Source organism: Pollachius pollachius (assembly GCF_949987615.1).
Source record: "Pollachius pollachius genome assembly, chromosome: 1".
Lineage (NCBI taxonomy): Eukaryota > Metazoa > Chordata > Actinopteri > Gadiformes > Gadidae > Pollachius > Pollachius pollachius.
In genome coordinates this window covers 45,535,792-45,554,356 of record NC_136934.1, presented here as the reverse complement: position 1 = coordinate 45,554,356, position 18,565 = coordinate 45,535,792, and the positions used below count along the sequence as shown (strand labels likewise).

General features: G+C 46.2%; 1 protein-coding gene across 2 annotated transcripts; it reads right to left on the bottom strand.

Annotated features, from left to right (window-relative positions):
- Positions 1 to 1,280: 1,280 nt before the first annotated feature.
- Positions 1,281 to 8,290, bottom strand: LOC307074950 (uncharacterized protein). 2 transcript variants are annotated; one of them, XM_079735380.1, is made up of 7 exons: positions 5,285 to 5,454; positions 5,100 to 5,167; positions 4,667 to 4,818; positions 4,320 to 4,410; positions 4,039 to 4,187; positions 3,471 to 3,612; positions 1,281 to 2,012 (listed from the first exon to the last, which is right to left on the bottom strand). In XM_079735380.1, the coding sequence occupies exons 3-7, from the start codon at positions 4,791 to 4,793 to the stop codon at positions 1,853 to 1,855; spliced, it is 669 nt and encodes a 222-aa protein (XP_079591506.1). In that variant the 5' UTR covers positions 4,794 to 4,818; positions 5,100 to 5,167; positions 5,285 to 5,454; the 3' UTR covers positions 1,281 to 1,852. The 2 variants fall into 2 exon arrangements, 1 of the variants encoding a protein (XP_079591506.1); XR_013811823.1 differs by lacking the exons at positions 1,281 to 2,012; positions 3,471 to 3,612; positions 4,039 to 4,187 and adding exons at positions 5,671 to 5,783; positions 6,088 to 6,273; positions 7,860 to 8,290 and having other exon boundaries at positions 5,285 to 5,388.
- Between the last annotated feature and the right edge of the window lie 10,275 nt (positions 8,291 to 18,565).

The following is an 18,565-nucleotide window of genomic DNA, read 5'->3' as shown; positions in this document are numbered from 1 at the left end:
GTGTTGGGAAAGTTCACTTTCTTCGTGAACTAGTTCAAAGTTCAGTTCACAAATTTTAAAATGAACTAGTTCAATTAAACGTTCATAATTCAAAATTTTGAACTAAGTTCACAGATCCAAAAAATTAACTAGTTCATAGTTCTTTTTTTCAATATGTTGCTGTGAGCTATTCGTTTTTTCTGGTATTTTGAACATTGAGCCCCCTTTGTGGTTTGTCTAGGATGATATAGAGTGGCTGAATCAAGTATCGTAGCGAAATACAGATTCCATCGTGTTTTATTGCACATTTAGCGCATTTTGTAAATCCCATTGATTTCTGTTGGAAGACTCATTGCTCGTTGGCGGAAACGGAAAGGGGGGTGTTCACGTTTGGTTGTAGTCTTTTCGCTCGGTTCTAGCCCTACTGATGAGACGGAGAACCGAGCGAAAAGACTACAACCAAACGTGAACAGAGCCCCCCTTTACATTTCCGGCCAACAAGCAATGATTCTAGGAGGTATTCTACTCCGCTGAGCTATGAGCCAGAGAGCTAACGTTATGGATTGTACATATTTATAATTCGAAATTCGTTTTTTATACCACAAATACTCTAGGGTCTATAGCATATAACCGCTTTGTCTGATTACAGTTTAATTCATTTTCCACAATTTAACAGCTCTCGTTTTGAAGAATAATCACCGCGCCATTCGTTTCAATGGGAATCGCGCTGGTCTATACTTTCAAAATAAAGTGTACATATTTATAATTCGTAATTCGTCCCAGCCTTTATACCACAGATACTATAGGGTCTATAGCATATAACTACCTTTTCTGATTACAGTTTAATGTAACAGTAAGCTGGCAACACTGCAACTGCAAATGAACCGCACGGAGATTACCATGGCAACCGGTCAAACAGCACGGCGATCTGCGCGTGCATCCGCCGTGTTGATAGAGAAATAACCCCCCCATTGAACGAAGTTAAACCGAGTGAGCGTGCCGTTCACTGACACCAGAATGAACTAGTTCACAGTAACGTTCATCAGGCAGTAATACAGTACGTTCAGTTCACGTTTGCCCAAAATATGAACGAGTTCATGAACTTTCGTTCAGTGAACGCGTTCAGGCACAACACTGCCCGTGTGAATACTTACGTTGCTTCCAAAGCCTTTATCGTTGTGACCAACATACACACCACATTACCATCCAGCAAAGTTAAACAACTATCAAAAAGTGAACTTTTATTTGACACGCTTTGTGCATTGTGAACCAATCCTGGTCCGCTCGTGCTCCCCACTGGATGTCATTTCTGCTTCCTGAGGCCGGCAGCATTGCATATCTTAGACGCCAGCGGTACATTTGACCCCAGCGGGTCAGCAGCTGGTGTAGCACATCACACTGTGTTCTAGCCGCTAGAGCCTACTCAGAATATAAGTACTGTAGGCTAAGACTTAGGTACTAGGAAGTAGCGCTCTGCAGTCTAAAAGTTGTACTAATATATATTAGTCTAGAAGTTATACTAATATATATTCGTTTAGGAGTTATATATATTAGTCTAGAAGTTGTACTAATATATATTCATTAGGAGTTATACTTATCCATACATAAGTACCATATATATTTATATATAAGATCCATACAATAAGTATAAAAATATTTTTGTGATATATAATAGATTATATAATATTGCAGCTATTATCAAGGCATAATGAATCAATCACTGAGCTAAACTAAGATGATCAAACTCCTACGACAGAACCTGCTACCATATTTACCATACCCAAATCCCAATATTTTATCCCTCTTAAGTCCATTAACACTGTGCACCAAGTCAGACTTGACGTGATATATAGTTAGAATATTCATAATCGAATCAAAAGAATAAATTGCGAAGCTGATAGAAGAAGTCTTCCTTGTTCCCGCTGGGCTGGCAGCCGCCGTTCATAAAGTCCCATGCACAGCGCTTACAGTAGTTGTAGAAGTGTTCCTCGGCCTTCCTCAGTATGCTGTCCAGGTCCAGCGTTCCTTGGAGGCTGCAACACAGGAAGAAGGCCACCTTTAAGTGCTATTCCTGCAAGCTCACCGACGCTCCACGCAAATGAGGATCCCTGGAAGGAGGGATCCCTCACTCTGCGTTCCTTCTCAAGGTTCCTTCCTTGCTAATTAAGGGACGTTTCTCTTGCCCTCTGGGTAGGCTAGGTTCAGGGGGGTGGCATAAATAAATGGCCAGTTAAGCCCTTTGAGACTTCCTGTGAATAAGGGCTATACAAATAATATTGAGTTTAATTATATTTACATTTACAGTTTAGGGGATTTTGCTGACGCTTTTATCCAAAGCGACTGACAATCATTCATTCACTCATTCACACACTGACGGCGGAGTCAACCACGGAGGGCGACAGCCAGCTCGTCAGGAGCAGTTAGAGTGAGGTGCCTTGCTCAGGGACACCTCAACACTATTGTTAGGGTTAGGCCCCCAGAGCGTCAGGTGACCCAGTCCGGGACGCGGGACATTCCCCCAGTCAGGGGACCCGGCCAGGTTGCCAGGACGATAGTACATCCAGAAGGTAGTATCCAGAAGTATCTCTGCCGATTATGTTTTGGAAACTTCTTGGGTCTCAATATTGAAAAGTATTGTAACGGACATGTGCAGACAGTGGAATATATTTGAATGCTGTTCAATGCACTGTCCAACTTTACCAATGTATAAAACAATAAAAAATGAAGCATAGTTAAAAAAATAATTACCATTCGATGATTACAACTTTGAACCATCAGAATACTCTGTGCAAGTAACCTCATGCAATATCAATGTCCTTATTTCAAACAGGAACTTTCACTTTGCAGTTTGCAATATCAGTATCTAGTTGGTTGCTTTACGAATAGTTTTGAAACAATCACAACAGCAATAAGGCTCAGATGACAACATAAATATTGCAGGATTGTCATGAGAGGATGGTTGAACCAACAAGTTCTGTTGTAGTAGGCTAATAGGGGCGCAGCCTACTATAAAAACGGGTGTGGGAATTGCAAAACCTTGCACTTTCCACGACCATGTTTGTGGATTTTCAAAACACGATTTCATAGTGGGTTTTCATTGCGATTTCGTTTTAATAACCGTCCCTTTGCTAATTAAGGGGAAGTTTCTCTTGCCCTCTGTGGGACTAGGGCCAGGGGGGTGTCCTAAATAAATGGCCTGTTAAGCCCTTTGAGACTGTACCTGGGAATAAGGGTTTCACAAATACAGTTCTAGGAGGGTTAGGGTTAGTCCAGGAGTTTTATTTATGTATAATAGTTTAGGGTTAGGGTTAGGGCTCCACAGCTAGGAGGAGCCGGTGATCGAACTAGCAACCTTCCGTTTACCATTCAACCCGAATTGAATTGAATGAGGCCGCGCTCACACACACACACACACACACACACACACACACACACACACACACACACACACACACACACACACACACACACACACACACGGACGGACGGACCGTGTGGTGAACTGGATGAGCTGCCCGTCGTCACGGCAACGGAGCAGAGCGTCCCGGTGGTCAATAAGGATGGTGGCGCAGATGAAGAGCTCGAAGGTGAAGGCCGCGTTGACGGCTCTGGGCGCCGGCGCCGGGGTGTCCTCTGCAGGGGGGGGGACAAACGGTGAGGCGGTGCCCGGGACAATCGGCTCCTGGTCCTAGCAGTAAGGGGCGGAGTCTCAGCTCCATGACCACACGTGGGGGAGTGCACTGGAAGTCGCTCTGGATCAAAGTGCCCGCTAAGCGACTCAATAGACGGTATAATATGAGACAATGGGGACACACAAATCGCCACTGCAGACCACCTGTCGCCACTGCAGCTTAAACACAGCCCCTCTTGTCTTCTCCCGTGATATCCTACGTGATATGTGCTATTATTCATTGATTTAATACATTAAAGTTCACATTTGGGGTCACGTAGCCTACAGGGGGCCACATGGTAAACGTTCCAACACTTGAGGGGTGAGGATGAGGAGGACTGAAGAGGGACCCAGAGGAGGTTAACTGCGTCTAGAGTCGTTAGCTGCACCTGGGCTGTGTTTCTGGGCCAGCCGCTCCCGGTAGCGGGCGCGGTCCACCTGCTGCGAGATGAGCTCCAAGTGGTCGCAGCTCAGGACCTCAAACAGACGCAGGGCATCCCCGTGCTCAAACTCCCTCTGGAAGCCAAGGAGCAGCCATCTGAGAGAAGGACACATGCACACACACACACACACACACACACACACACACACACAAACACACACAGGGTTAGGGTACGGAGTTAGGGGTAGTGGTTAGGAGTTGGGGTTCAAGGCTGTGAGTGAACAATACCTGTGACAGAATGTAAAGCTCTCCTTGCCTTCTGTGACCAAGTGGTCATGGAGCTGAGGGTCCAGTTCCCTTAGGAGAGCCGCTGCCAGCTCTAGAACACACCCAGAACACACAGGAAGAACTCGTTCACTGCTCTAGAACACATCCAGAACACACAGGAAGAACTCGTTCACCTCTGAGTTCTACTAAGGATAAGCTTCTGAATTGTCTATACCATAAAGTCGTAAAAAAAAAATAAAGCTACTAATACTAATATGCATCCTGTAATATCGTTCACTAGCTGTTTTTATTGTAATTTCTGCCTTTTCCCTTGAGCATGCATTGATCTATTCAACGTGTCACCACACCTATTTTTCTATGGAGGCCATCTGCTCTGAAGTCCTTGGAGAACTTCTCCATGCAGCAGGAGAAGCTCCAAAAGGTGTCCACCTCCGAATCCAGGACCTCTAGGAAGCGGCTGCACAGGTCGTTCATCCCCTGGGCGTAGCTGACCTCTGAACTTCCCCCCCCCCCGTCCCCGCCGAGACCACAGGGGAACACAACACATAATGCGGTAGCATATCGCAATCAGGCCGCCGCCAAACAGAGTTCGATAGGATGCCGCACTGCTGCTGCGTGCAGATGCAACTGCATTGAGCAATGCAACGATTTCACAATCCAAACCATCATGAATGCTACTGTTGCTGAGTAGTTGCAATATTTCAACAGCAGCTGTGGAAAATAGCAGAAGCGAGACCCAGCCTCGGCCACGAGAAATTGAATGTTATTGTTTTAACTCACCTGGATGAAAAGCAGCATAGGTGATTAGAATATCTCTCAACACCAGGAGATTTCCAGAACCTTCCCCCCTAGAAACCGATTGCAGAGTCAACACGGAAAAACACTTGCATAAGAAGCAATGAGATACATAGAAACGTGTATAAATAAACATATACACACACACGGGAGGACAGGCTGGGACTTACAGGAAGTAGTTGAGGTCCCGGTCGGTTCGCGGCACGTCCTTATCAATGATCCTGATGGCCTCCTGCAGTTCATTTAGGTCAAAGGTTGTCCGCTCAAACAACACCTGCAGTCAGAGAAGAAGCCCTCTGGATACGTTACATACACTGGATTCATTGACCTAATGTTTGATAGCAACGGTGTGGTAAGCTCGCGTAATAAGTAGTTAGTTAGTCAAGTCAGCAAAACAAGTTAAAATGCCTGTACTGTCTGTTCTACGAATACCCTCGACAAACTCAATGCACTTAAGGGAAATGACATGTGTGGACGTTCTCCCAGACCAACAGGTCAGACACATCCCAGAGTGTCAAGGCATGGTGAAAACATCCACAACAGACGTGGTAATGACCTGGGCTTGGAGCTGGAGGAACGCCAGCCTATCGCTGACCTCCCCGCTCTGCTCCTGGGCCTGCAACAGAGCCTGCCGGCGGTCGTGGTACCGCACCGCCTCCTCCAACTCAGCTGTTTAATTCAGTATTAAATACATTATTAAATAGAGTTAGTATTGAATACAGTTAGTGTTTAATTCAGTATTAAATACATTATTAAATAGAGTTAGTATTGAATACAGTTAGTGTTTAATTCAGCAGTAAGTACATTATTAAATACAGTTTGTGTATAATACAGTATTAAACAGTGCAAAACAGTACAAAAGTACAAAACACAATACTCATTTCGGGAGTTTTGTGTTAGGCTGGCTTGTGTTGACCTGTCCGGGGGGGACACCAGCTCTGAGGGGAGCCTCCAAACACACACTGAGCTTTACCGTCGGTGCCGTTGAGTCGCAGGCGCACCGCCTCAGGAACCGACTGCCGCCACTTGCTCTTCATCACCTGATAGCGCACCGCCATCTGCTGCACCAGGAGGGGGCGCTCGGCTGCCGTGGAGCTGCACGGGTACATGCCGAACAGAAAGCGCCACACCAGGCCGCGCTCCGAGGGAGAGACGCCCCCTGCAGGCAGAGAGAGGAACACACGCTGTTGGGATCCACGATGCAGAGCCTCGTTCTTAAACGATGGTCCCACCTAGGGGTGGGACAAAGTATCGATAGGGTGATATATCGTCACCCTTCTTCATATGATACTAGGATCGATACACTGGTCCCAAATATGGATTTAATATATCTATTTATTTGTTGTAATGTAAAAAAAAAAAAAGATTCTATATTTTTTATATATTGGGAACTTCTACGGAAGTTTAGACCATGAATAAAGACCGAAATCCAGCACTTCACCTTTTCACGGTCATTTTGCATTCATCGTTTGACATGTATCGTGAGGTTTCGTTATATGATTGTTTAACAATATGCTGTTTATCACAGAATCGCAATATTATCAGTATTGTGGGCCATGAATCGCATATCGTAACGTATCGTGAGTTACCCTATGATTCCAACCCCTATCCGCATACACAAGGGCTGTTATGATACTTTGTTACTTAGTGATCCTTGAGGTATCACATGTCACTGTGGGGAGCAATCAATCGCCTCTCGTGAAGGGGAACTTTGCACTGTGCGGTAAAAGTTGGTTCCCTACATGCTGTTGGAGCTTAAGCTGGCTGCGGTGGAAGAATGTGGGCCTGGGATTGAGGGGCAAAGAAAGGGAGAAGGTCTTTGTTCCCGCCTCACTGACCACAGGGGGTGGAGCCAATGTGATGCTGGGGTCGGAGCTTGCTGTCAGCTGGTGCCTTTGGGGCTTCTTTGACTATAATAAGGATGATATAAAAGGCTCTCTCGTATCAGAATGATTTGGTGGACTAGCTAGGAGGAACTGGATACTGGCCCAGGTTATTGTTGGACAGAATCATAGCCTGTGTTGTTATGGTGCATAACATCTGTGCACATATGGAGTTATTTCAACGGAATTCAATAATAACTGTAATAAATACTGTATTCAATACTATATTACACAAACTGTATTTAATACTAACTGAATTTAATACTGTATTTAATACTAACTGTATTTAAGACTATCTGTATTTATTACTGTATTATTCACAAACTTTATTAATCCAAACTGTATTCGATACTAACTGTATTTAATAGTGTATTTAATAGGGCATACCGCAGGGAGCAGCTGTGTGTGTGGTTCTGTGTATGTGTGTGTGTGTGTGTGTGTGTGTGTGTGTGTGTGTGTGTGTGTGTGTGTGTGTGGTATAACTACTGTACACAACATGACCCAGAAGCCCTTCAGGAATAAAATCATATCTTGTGTTTATGGCTGATCCTCATAATAGTGTCTCTGTACAGAGCTCCTGACCTGAGGCTATATATACCACGGGGTCTCCTCGAATTTAGGACTTTTGACACGAGTTATTCCTCCTTCAGGGGCTTTGACACCCAAACATATAGCACGTTAAACTAAGCTTTACCTTTTAAACTCTGATATTTACATTTTGGAATAATACACCACTTAAATGTAAGGGGGACTTTATATGTTTTATAATTGTCATGTATTTAAAAGTTTCAAAGAGGCAGGCCTATCAGTCTATAGGGAGGAAATTAAACAACTATTTGAGGAAGAAAAAAAAAAGATTTACCATTTTTTAAGATGTGACTCCTCAGCCTCGACTCGTCGACCCGGCCCTCAGCATCCATGACACCGGGCAGGCTGAGGGGAGAGGCTGATGGAGCAGGCGGGCTGACAGCCTCCAGACCCCGCCGTGCAGAGCCTTCCGAAGGGGCGCTTGGGCTGCAGTCCGACCCCCGGCACATCGTTAGTCCGCACTCAGCTCTAGTCGAAGTATCCCCAGAGCTCAAGTCTGTAGGTTCGTCGCTTTCTTCATTGTGCGCAGGTGATAGGAGCTGTAGGCCAGGTTGGGGTAACTGTGGGTCGGAATGCCTTGGATCCATACTGCCAGCTCCGCGGGAGAAGGAAACGCAGCCAGGACGCAAGCACTTCGCGACTCATTCTAAGTTGTCTCCATAAAATACACATATAGTGGTTGTTGTTTAACCCTACGGCCTGAGGGTTCAGTCATCCAACCTGGAACTGTTTACAATCATGTGAAGTCATATGACATGACGTTGGCAGAGGGGGGGCCTACATTCCAACTTGGGTTAAAGTTTTCACTTTTCTGATGATTTCTTGGCATCTGGCTCCATCTAGTAGTTGGATGCGGAACAAGTACTGCCACCACCTGGTCTGGAGTGTGGATCGTTCTATAAATCTAGATTTTCTCAATTAAACCAGTAGACATGTAGACGGGGATTGAGCCCTGTATGTCCTATTCTCAATCGGTTTATGTTGATTCAATCAATATGATTCCTGAGACCCCATTCCTCTCAGTGCCAACATTATCTGTTATTCTATATAGATGGCTGCCTGTTCCACCACAGTCCCAATTCTCTTGCCAGATATTTTATATATATGGTTGTGAGCCTGAACCTAATTTGTGCTTAATGATATCTGTATATCTATCTTCTGCCTTTAGATGGTCTGCTTGGTTAATATCCCCACATTATCGTCTATTCATACATGAGAAGCAAGCCGAAAACAAAAACATCCAAACTCGAATTTTGAAGCATGTAACGTTACAGCGTGTTAATCTCGTTAATCATCTTGTCTACATGATGATCTAGCATAGTGGTTCTCAAATTGGGGTATGCTTACCCCTATGGGTACTTTGGAGTAGGGATACTCAGAAAAAAATAAAAAGAAAAGATTGGTAGAATTGTGAATCTGAAAACAAGGAGAAAGGAGAATCTGTGAATAAGAAAGCACATCCAGAAACACCAAATGTCATCGGTTTCAGGAAGAATATATCTCATTGGAATCCCCCCTACATGTGTAACGGGTACAAATATAGACTGCGCCTTTAAGACGCATCACGTGCACCGGAGAGGAAAACAGGCGGGAAGAGAGCGAGGAAGCCCGGCGGTGTGCACGGCGAGGTGGTGCGGTTGTATGCTGTTTTTTCCGTTTTGTTTTTTTGTTGGGTCTAGTACCAAGTTAAGGGTTAGGTTTTGCGTCGGCTCGGTTGCTGAGAGTGGTGCGGCAGTTTTGGGTGTTTCGTTGGTGAGCCTGGACGTCGGTGAAAGCGACGGGGAAAAGAGACCCTCCGTGTGATGTCCTACGTGGTTGCCTAGAGCTGCCCGAGAGCTGGGGACGTTTCAGGAGAAGTTTGCCCTGCCAGCCATCGCACATCACGAAGTGCGATCTCTGCTGCGGTATCGTAACCCCTGCACCCCACCTAACCATTTACACTGAAACAGAAGACACACACCGTGCGCAGCCCGAACAGAACTGTGACTGAACGAACGCACGCACCCACACACACATCCACACGCACTGCGCTGGAAGGAACATTGCACCGCTGTGCATTCCGTGCACATACCCCTGTTCAGGACTGAAGAACAAGTGTCTTTCTTGCCCGAGTATTATAATTGTTATTGCATATATAAAGTGTTATAATTGGATTGTGATTGTGATGGTGATTCAAACGTTAAATGTACGTCGGGTGATTTGACATTGAAATGTGATTAATGTTTTCCTGGTTTAAATGTTATTGTTGATTGGAACCAATGTATGTAAACTGTGTTGAACAAGTGTCTTTTGAACCATTTCTCTGAAGTAAGCTGTGTTTCATGTTAAGTAAACAGAGGTAAAGGACAGACATTTTCTATTTTATTTACTTTGTATTGGGCTACTTATCTGGGGGTAGGGGCGCTTCACCTGTTTAGCCAAACCTTAGTAAAGTAGGGGGGAGGTGTCAGGTCGCAAACACTGCACACACACTGTAGGCGATCCCTCAGGACATCCTGAATCCTACTTCTCCCCTGTCTAGTAAACTACCGTGGATCTAGACGGCTAAACAGCGCACAACGTGTCCACTCACCTGGACTTTGAAGCCATAGGCATTGGGTGTGAGGGACCTAGATCCTGTCCCACTCAGTCCTCTCCAGACCAAGAATTGTGTTACCCCTACAAGGCGGCGGCAATAATCCCGACCATCACAATTGGCGTCACGAACAGGATAGATTAAGCAATAATTTTTAGTGGAAACCATGGCCGATTTAGAGAAACTGAGGGAACAGTTTGAGCAGATGAAGGCGAGATTTGACGACCATGCTGAGGCCCTGCTACAAGCTAGAAGTGAGCAAAGAGAGGCTCTAGCGTTAGCTAAGGCAGTCATAGATCAGCAGAATGAGAAGCCGCCTGCAGCTACGGTGTATATCCCCAGAGACCACAAAATTTTGGATTTCAATGGCAAGCAAGGTGATGTGGATATTGAAGAATGGATCTCATCAATGGAATCTGCCCTCAAAGTCATGAAGGTCCCCATAGACGACCAAGCGGAGTTCATTAAACAGTACCTTAAAGCTGAAGCTAAACTCACGGTGAAGTATATGATGGACGACAAAGCTAATGATGCAGTGGGCATATTGGAAGCACTACGCAAGACTTATGGCGACAAAGTGCCTTTAGGCACCCGGCTCAAAGAATTCTATGAACGTAAGCAGATGCCTGTAGAGACCATACGTTCTTATGCATATGACATCCAAGAAAAGCTGATGCGGATATGGCGTAGAGATTCTAATCGTGTCCCCAATGCAGAGGGAATGTTAAAAGAACAGCTCGCGCTTGGGCTCCGAGATGATATCCTCAGAAGAGAGATCAAGAGAAGATTAAAGGAAAATGGTCATCTTACCTTTGCTGAGCTAATGCAAGATGCCATCTCCTGGTCTGAAGAGGAAGAGGTTCAGACGTCTGATGCCATGCAAAGCAGTTCCCGTGCCAGAGGTGCCGTGAACGCTACTAGGGCGATCGATGAACCCTCTTCGCAGTTGACGATGGAGGTACTCCATGAAGCAATACAAAAGATAGCCATGCGTCAGGATGAACTGTTCCAGATGATGAATCACAGGGGCACTACCATGAAACAAGGGAGAGACGTGAAAGCAAGAAGCCCCCCTCTGAAGAATGAAGAGGGGCAGTTTATCTGCTACACGTGCAATGAGCCTGGACACACAAGCAGATACTGTCCTTTGAACAGGGGAGCTATGGGCATAGCACGTCCTCCACTCGGAAGGGATGGGCCATCAGGGGCTGTGGGGAACAACCCGGTAGGGGCGATGCACCCGAGTCCAGGTGGCCCTGTCATTAGAAGTCACTTTGCAAAGCAGTCCTATAACACTCCTCAAGCCCCGAGTGCAAGTGTCTTTGGAAACTGCTTGTTTGTCGAAGTGAAGATAGCAGGCGTTAAGACAGACTGCCTGTTGGACACTGGCTCAGAGGTCACCACAATCCGGGAATCCCACTTCATCGAGTACTTTGGGGAGTCTGCGTTGTCCTCAGCCAACTGGGTCCAGCTCACTGCTGCAAACGGCCCCAAAATTCCCCTCCTTGGATGCCTAGAGGCGGAGGTAGAGTGCATGGGGAAAACCGTCGGCAGGAAGTGTGTCTTTGTCCTTTTAAGATGAAAGCCCAGATGTGGAAGGGATGAAAGGTCCCCCTGGTATCCTGGGAATGAATGTGCTAAGTGAACTGAAGGATCTTTGTTTGTTGCCACGGACGGCATGAAAAAGATGGATAAATATCGGGGCACTGAGGCTAAGGTCCACCGGGTGCTAGCGAACATCAGAAAGGAGGCGGGGTCCCTCGGACAGAGCGACCGAATAGGCTATGTAAGGGTGGCAGGCAGGGAGACAGTCATCATTCCCCCACTCAGCGAACGCATCCTTGAAGGTCATTGCAGCATGCCTTCAAAAGCAAGCTGTCAAGTGTTAGTGGAGGCCACTTCTGGAGTGAGCCTGCCGAAGAGCCTCCTGGTGGCTAATGTGCTTGCTACAACCACAGGTGGGCGTGTGCCTATCCGGGTGTTGAATTCCAGTGAAAAGCCAGTGATGCTGAAGCCAAGATCACGGATCGCCATAATCTGTAAGCCACAGGACGTGCTGCAAAAGGAACTTTTAGAGTTTGAAGAGAAAGAAAGGGTGCTGCATGTGAAGGCCATTGAAACCAACCGGATCAAGGCAGAGGGGGGTGAAACCGAGCAGCTACCTGTCCCAAGTTAACCTCGAAGGGCTCTCTCCCACCCAGTGCCATAAGCTCAGGGGTTTATTAGCTAAGCATCAAGATGTGTTCTCAAAAAGTGATTCCGATTTTGGGCACACCACTTCTGTCTCCCACAGTATTCCAACAGGGGAGGCCCCGCCCATTAAGCAGCGGCATCGCCGGGTCCCCCCTCAGGTTTTCCAGCAGTTTAAGAAACACGTCCAATATCTCGTCTCCCAAGGAGTTCTCAAAGAGAGTTGTAGCCCCTGGGCCTCACCTGCTGTAATCGTGCTGAAGAAAGATGGTAGTGTGAGGTTTTGTTGCGATTATCGGAGGCTAAACGAAGTGACGTGCAAAGATGCCTACCCACTGCCACGCGTTGATGAGTCGCTTGACGCTTTAGGGAAGGCACAGCTGTTTTCAACCCTGGACCTAACCTCAGGCTATTTCCAAGTAGCCATGGATGATGCTGACCGAGCGAAGACGGCAGTCACCACCCCGTTCGGCCTGTTTGAGTGGTCAAGGATGCCATTCGGGCTATGCAACGCCCCAGCCACATTCCAGCGTCTCATGGTGCTCAGCGATCTGACGTTTGAGACGCTGCTCATCTATTTAGACGACATCATAATCTTTTCCAATGACTTTGACACGCATTGTGAGAGATTGGAGGTCGTCTTCAATAGACTCAGGCAGCACGGTTTAAAACTGAAGCCCAGTAAGTGCCACCTCCTGAGGGACGAAGTGAAGTTTCTCGGCCACATAATATCCGCTCGAGGTATCCAGGTGGATCAGGAGAAAGTGCGAGCCCTGGAGACATGGGCAGCCGCTAAGTCAGTGAGAGAGGTGAGGCAAGTCCTGGGGTTCATGAGTTATTATAGAAGATTTGTCCCCAGGTTTGCCCACCTAGCCCAGCCTCTCCATGCTCTGGTTGGCAAGGGAGGTAAAGCCAGGTTTGCAGAGCCGTTCAGATGGAGTGATGACTGCCAACATGCCTTTGAAGAACTGAAGCATAGCCTGATGAACCCGCCAGTTCTTGCATACCCTGACTTTAGCTTACCCTTCATACTTACCACTGATGGCAGTCTACAGGGCCTGGGGGCCGCATTAAGCCAGAAGCAGGGGGAAGTCGAGTACGTCATTGCCTTCGCCAGCCGAGGTCTGCGGGGAGCTGAAAAGAATGACAAAAACTATAGTGCTTTCAAATTAGAGTTGCTCGCTCTAAAATGGGCGATGACAGACAAATTTAAAGAATATCTAATGTACGCCAAATTTACAGTTGTATCCGATCACAACCCACTGCGCTACCTGGGTTCTGCCAACCTAGGAGCGGTGGAGCAGCGCTGGGTAGCCCAGCTTGCAGAGTACAATTTTGAAGTCTATTATAAGCCCGGACAACAAAATGCGAACGCTGATGTCCTGTCAAGAATCCCGGCGACCACAGAGCCGGATGAGGAAGATTCAGGAAAAGACTTCATACGCATGGGATCAGACGAGGTGCGTGCTTGTCTCTGGCCAGGGCCTAAGGACAAAACAGATGCACTCAGGGTGGAAAAGGTGGCACAGAATGCCATAAAGGGGACCGTGAGTGGCTTCAGCTGGCCTGACATAGAACAGGAGCAAAAACGGGACCCCAGTGTCTGTTCTGTCCGTTCAGCTGTGTGGAACCACATAAAGCCCACTCTGTCAGAGACTAGAGACATGGATCCAAAGCTAAAGTGACTCTCCCAACAGTTTGAGCGACTGAGCCTTCAAAAGGGAGTCTTGTTTCGCTCTGTCAGCAATCCAAGAGACGGGGAAGAAATACGGCAATTAATCGTCCCAGGGAGTCTGCAGCATCGAGTGTTTGAAAGTCAACATGAACATGGTGGTCACTTCGCGGAACAGAGCACCCTTGACCTCATGAGGCGGAGCTATAACTGGCCGACAATGACCAAAGATGTACAGACTTGGATTAAGGAATGCAAACGGTGCACTCTGGCAAAAGACGTATTTCGCAAAATTAAAGCCCCGATGACATGCACCAACATTACGGCACCCCTTGAGGTAGTTGCAATGGACTACACCATGCTTGAGAGATCCAATGGGGGGTACGAAAACGTGCTCGTCCTGACCGACATGTTCACTCGGTTTACAGTTGCCGTGCCTACCAAGAACCAAACTGCATACACCACGGCCAAGAACCTCATAAAGCACTGGTTTGTCCATTATGAATGCCCGGCACGATTGCATTCAGACCAAGGGCGCTGTTTTGAGGCTAATGTTATAAAAGAGTTGTGGCAGATATACAGAATAGGGAAGAGCCGCACTACCCCCTACCACCCTCAGGGCAATGCCCAATGTGAAGGTTCAATCGAACCATGCACGAGATGCTGAGGACTCTGCCTGCTGAGAAGAAAATGAGGTGGGACGAACACCTTTCTGAGCTCGTCATGGCTTACAATAGTCAAATCCATTCTTCTACGGGTTACGCACCTTTTAACCTGATGTTCGCCAGGGATCCCAGGCTGCCGATGGACATCTTAGGGGGAAAGGACCTGGAGGATGAAGAAGTAGATAATCTAGATGACTGGGTTAAGAACCACCATGAGAAGTTCAAAACCGCAGTAGAAGTTGCTAACGCTGCGGCGCAGGACGCATCCAGAAAAAGGAAAAGAGCCTACGACCGCAGAGCTGCCGGGGCCCTCATGAGAGCGGGGGATCGTGTTCTGCTACGCAATCACTCCCATCGGGGCAGAAACAAGATAGGAGACAAGTGGGAACCATTTCCTTACATCGTGGTCGCACAAAGTGCGAGGCCCCTCAAAAGTGGTACACCGTGACCAACTCAGACTCTGTACTTTCTGGTCACCCCCGGCACGTCCTGAAGGCAGGCACCAGCCCCGGAGAGACACTGGCCCTGACATTGACATAGGCTGTCCCGACCTCATTTGCATCCCTGCCACTGTACACACGCCCCACGCAAACACAGGGGATAGAGACGTAGTGGAGTGGCACTCGAGTGGTGATGGTCAGGTTGGGGGTGAGGCCATAGGTGAAACTGTTAGGCCCATCTGTTAAGAGCTGGAAACTATGGGTGGGTCAGACGCAGGGAGTGAGAGTGAAAGTGTGTGCGAACCTAGACGGTCTCAAAGACAGACCAGGGGTACACTTCCCTACAGATCAAGGAGTGATTATGTTTTGAAATAATTAGTGCAATCTCAAATGTGCTGTACTTACCTTTATGAATGTCCATGTATTTCGGTGCTGAGTACTGAAGTGTTATGATGCCGTGTTTTTTTTTTGTTATCAACTATTTTGAGGCTTCCTTATGTAATTTTCGAGATGTTAGCTGTATTGAGAAATTACCGGTGGGTACTTTCATATGGATCAATGTGCTGTACCTTCCTTTGTTCTTTTTTGGAGATCGCATCATCATTTGGATGTTCGATGGCATGGGAGGGTTTCGCAGGGGGGAATGTAACGGGTACAAATATAGACTGCGCCTTTAAGACGCATCACGTGCACCGGAGAGGAAAACAGGCGGGAAGAGAGCGAGGAAGCCCGGCGGTGTGCACGGCGAGGTGGTGCGGTTGTATGCTGTTTTTTCCGTTTTGTTTTTTTGTTGGGTCTAGTACCAAGTTAAGGGTTAGGTTTTGCGTCGGCTCGGTTGCTGAGAGTGGTGAGGCGGTTTTGGGTGTTTCGTTGGTGAGCCTGGACGTCAGTGAAAGCGACGGGGAAAAGAGACCCTCCGTGTGATGTCCTACGTGGTTGCCTAGAGCTGCCCGAGAGCTGGGGACGTTTCAGGAGAAGTTTGCCCTGCCAGCCATCGCACATCACAAAGTGCGATCTCTGCTGCGGTATCGTAACCCCTGCACCCCACCTAACCATTTACACTGAAACAGAAGACACACACACACCGTGCGCAGCCCGAACAGAACTGTGACTGAACGAACTAACACACACGCACTCACACACACATCCACACGCACTGCGCTGGAAGGAACATTGCACCGCTGTGCATTCCGTGCACATACCCCTGTTCAGGACTGAAGAACAAGTGTCTTTCTTGCCTGAGTATTATAATTGTTTTTGTATATATAAAGTGTTATAATTGGATTGTGATTGTGATGGTGATTCAAACGTTAAATGCACGTCGGGTAATTTAACATTGAAATGTGATTAATGTTTTCCTGGTTTAAATGTTATTGTTGATTGGAACCAATGTATGTATACTGTGTTGAACAAGTGTCTTTTGAACCATTTCTCTGAAGTAAGCTGTGTTTCATGTTAAGTAAATATCAGAGGTAAAGGACAGACATTTTCTATTTTGTTTACTTTGTATTCGGCTACTTATCTGTGGGTAGGGGCGCTTCACCTGTTTAGCCAAACCTTAGTAAAGTAGGGGGGGAGGTGTCAGGTCGCAAACACTGCACACACACTGTAGGCGATCCCTCAGGACATCCTGAATCCTACTTCTCCCCTGTCTAGTAAACTACCGTGGATCTATACGGCTAAAAAGCGCACAACGTGTCCACTCACCTGGACATTGAAGCCATAGCCATTGGGTGTGGGGGACCTAGATCCTGTCCCACTCAGTCCTCTCCAGACCAAGAATTGTGTTACCCCTACAAGGCGGCGGCAATAATCCCGACCGTCACACATGCTCTGACCCTACCCTGGCGTTTTGCTTCTTTTGTGGAGGGGAAATTAGCCAACAGTTAATTGAGGCACAGACCCATGTTTCTCACTCAATTGTGAGTAAGTGCAACCTTTTAATGTTCATGTTTACACTGCAAAATAGAGGGCACAGACAGTATTTTTTTTTTTGTGCCAGTGAAGGGGGAACTCAGCTGAAAAAGTATCTTAGAGGGGCTACACTGGAAGAAAAGTTTGAGAACCACTGATCAAGCAGGCTAAGACTTGTCCGGGCTGACCGTCTATCTGATGCTGAGGACACTGTTCCTCTAATGCCATATGGCCAAAAGTTAAACAGAGAAGAATAAGGAGTGATATGACGTTCTTCTCTTGATCTGAACGTTCGCGTATCCTGATTAGAGTGCTGATTCTTGTCATTCTGAACTGTTAGTTCAGGAAGTGAAACCCTCAGACGGGGATTTTTTGGGAACTAATATTAGCCAAACGTGTTGTTCGGAGAAGTTAGTTCCTATCACTTAATGTGATTTAACGTTAGCTGTGTCAAGAACTGAAGGAGCAGTTACTGAAATTCAATTAATTGTTTCCTTATTTTGGACCTTATCATTGTCCCTTAAGATTATCATCGTCCATATGGTGGATGATAATCATAAAGGATGGATGGATGGATAGATAGATAGAAAGCTTTATTGTCATTATACAAAGTACAACGAAATGCAATGAGCAGCTCCTTAAAAGTGCTCACATAGTTATCGAATATATAATATATAATAATATATAAAAGTAATATATAATAAAAATAAATAAAAATTTAAATACACAGTAAAACTTAAATACACAGCAAAGACCACAAACAGACAAACATCAGTGCAGATCTGAGTTCAGTATGGTGACAGCTTTAGGAAAGAAGCTGTTCCTGAGTCCATTTGTTCTGGCATATATGGACCTGAAGCGCCTGCAAGAGGGCAACAGGTTAAAGAGATGGTAGCCGGGATGGGTGGTGTCCTTCAGGATCCCTCTGGCCCTGCTGAGACAGCGGGAGCCCTAGATGGTGCTTAAGGAAGGCAGAAGGCAGCCAATGATTTTTTGCGCGACGATTAATGATTAATAAGCACGCATTACGGCCACTTCTGTCATTCTTACTTGTCACAAACAACCAGGGAGTAGGGTGAAAACGTGTTTGGTATTTAGTATTTATTTGACCCTGAATTGGGTATCTTAACAGACGTAAGACTCTTTGTCTGTGAAGGACAAGCTGTGCTCAGTTGGACAATGGAAGGGTTGGTTCTCCTCAAACCATAATTGAAACGTGAAACTTGAGGAAGAAGAGCTTTTCATTTGTTTCTTACACAAAAGCACATCATGTATTTCTCAATAATTATGCAGATTTTTATCAAAGTAAAAATATATTTTTGTATTATTATTATTATTATTATTATTATTATATAGATGTAACATTGTGAATTTCACTGTACAATTATTTTATATTCAGGCAATATGTGCATATGTTACAAAAATAATACAAATGAAACCATACATTTTTATTCCCATTTTATTAGTGATATGTACATAAGTCACTCATTCTGTTATACAACCGTATAACCCTAACAGGAGATT

Coding starts and splice junctions, on each gene's coding strand:
- LOC307074950 (XM_079735380.1), bottom strand. CDS start 4,793: ATGAACGACCTGTGCAGCCGCTTCCTAGAGGTCCTGGATTCGGAGGTG. Junction 4,188..4,319: donor AGCTTTACATTCTGTCACAG/GTATTGTTCACT, acceptor TCCTTCTCTCAG/ATGGCTGCTCCTTGGCTTCC. Junction 3,613..4,038: donor GGCCCAGAAACACAGCCCAG/GTGCAGCTAACG, acceptor CCCCCCCTGCAG/AGGACACCCCGGCGCCGGCG.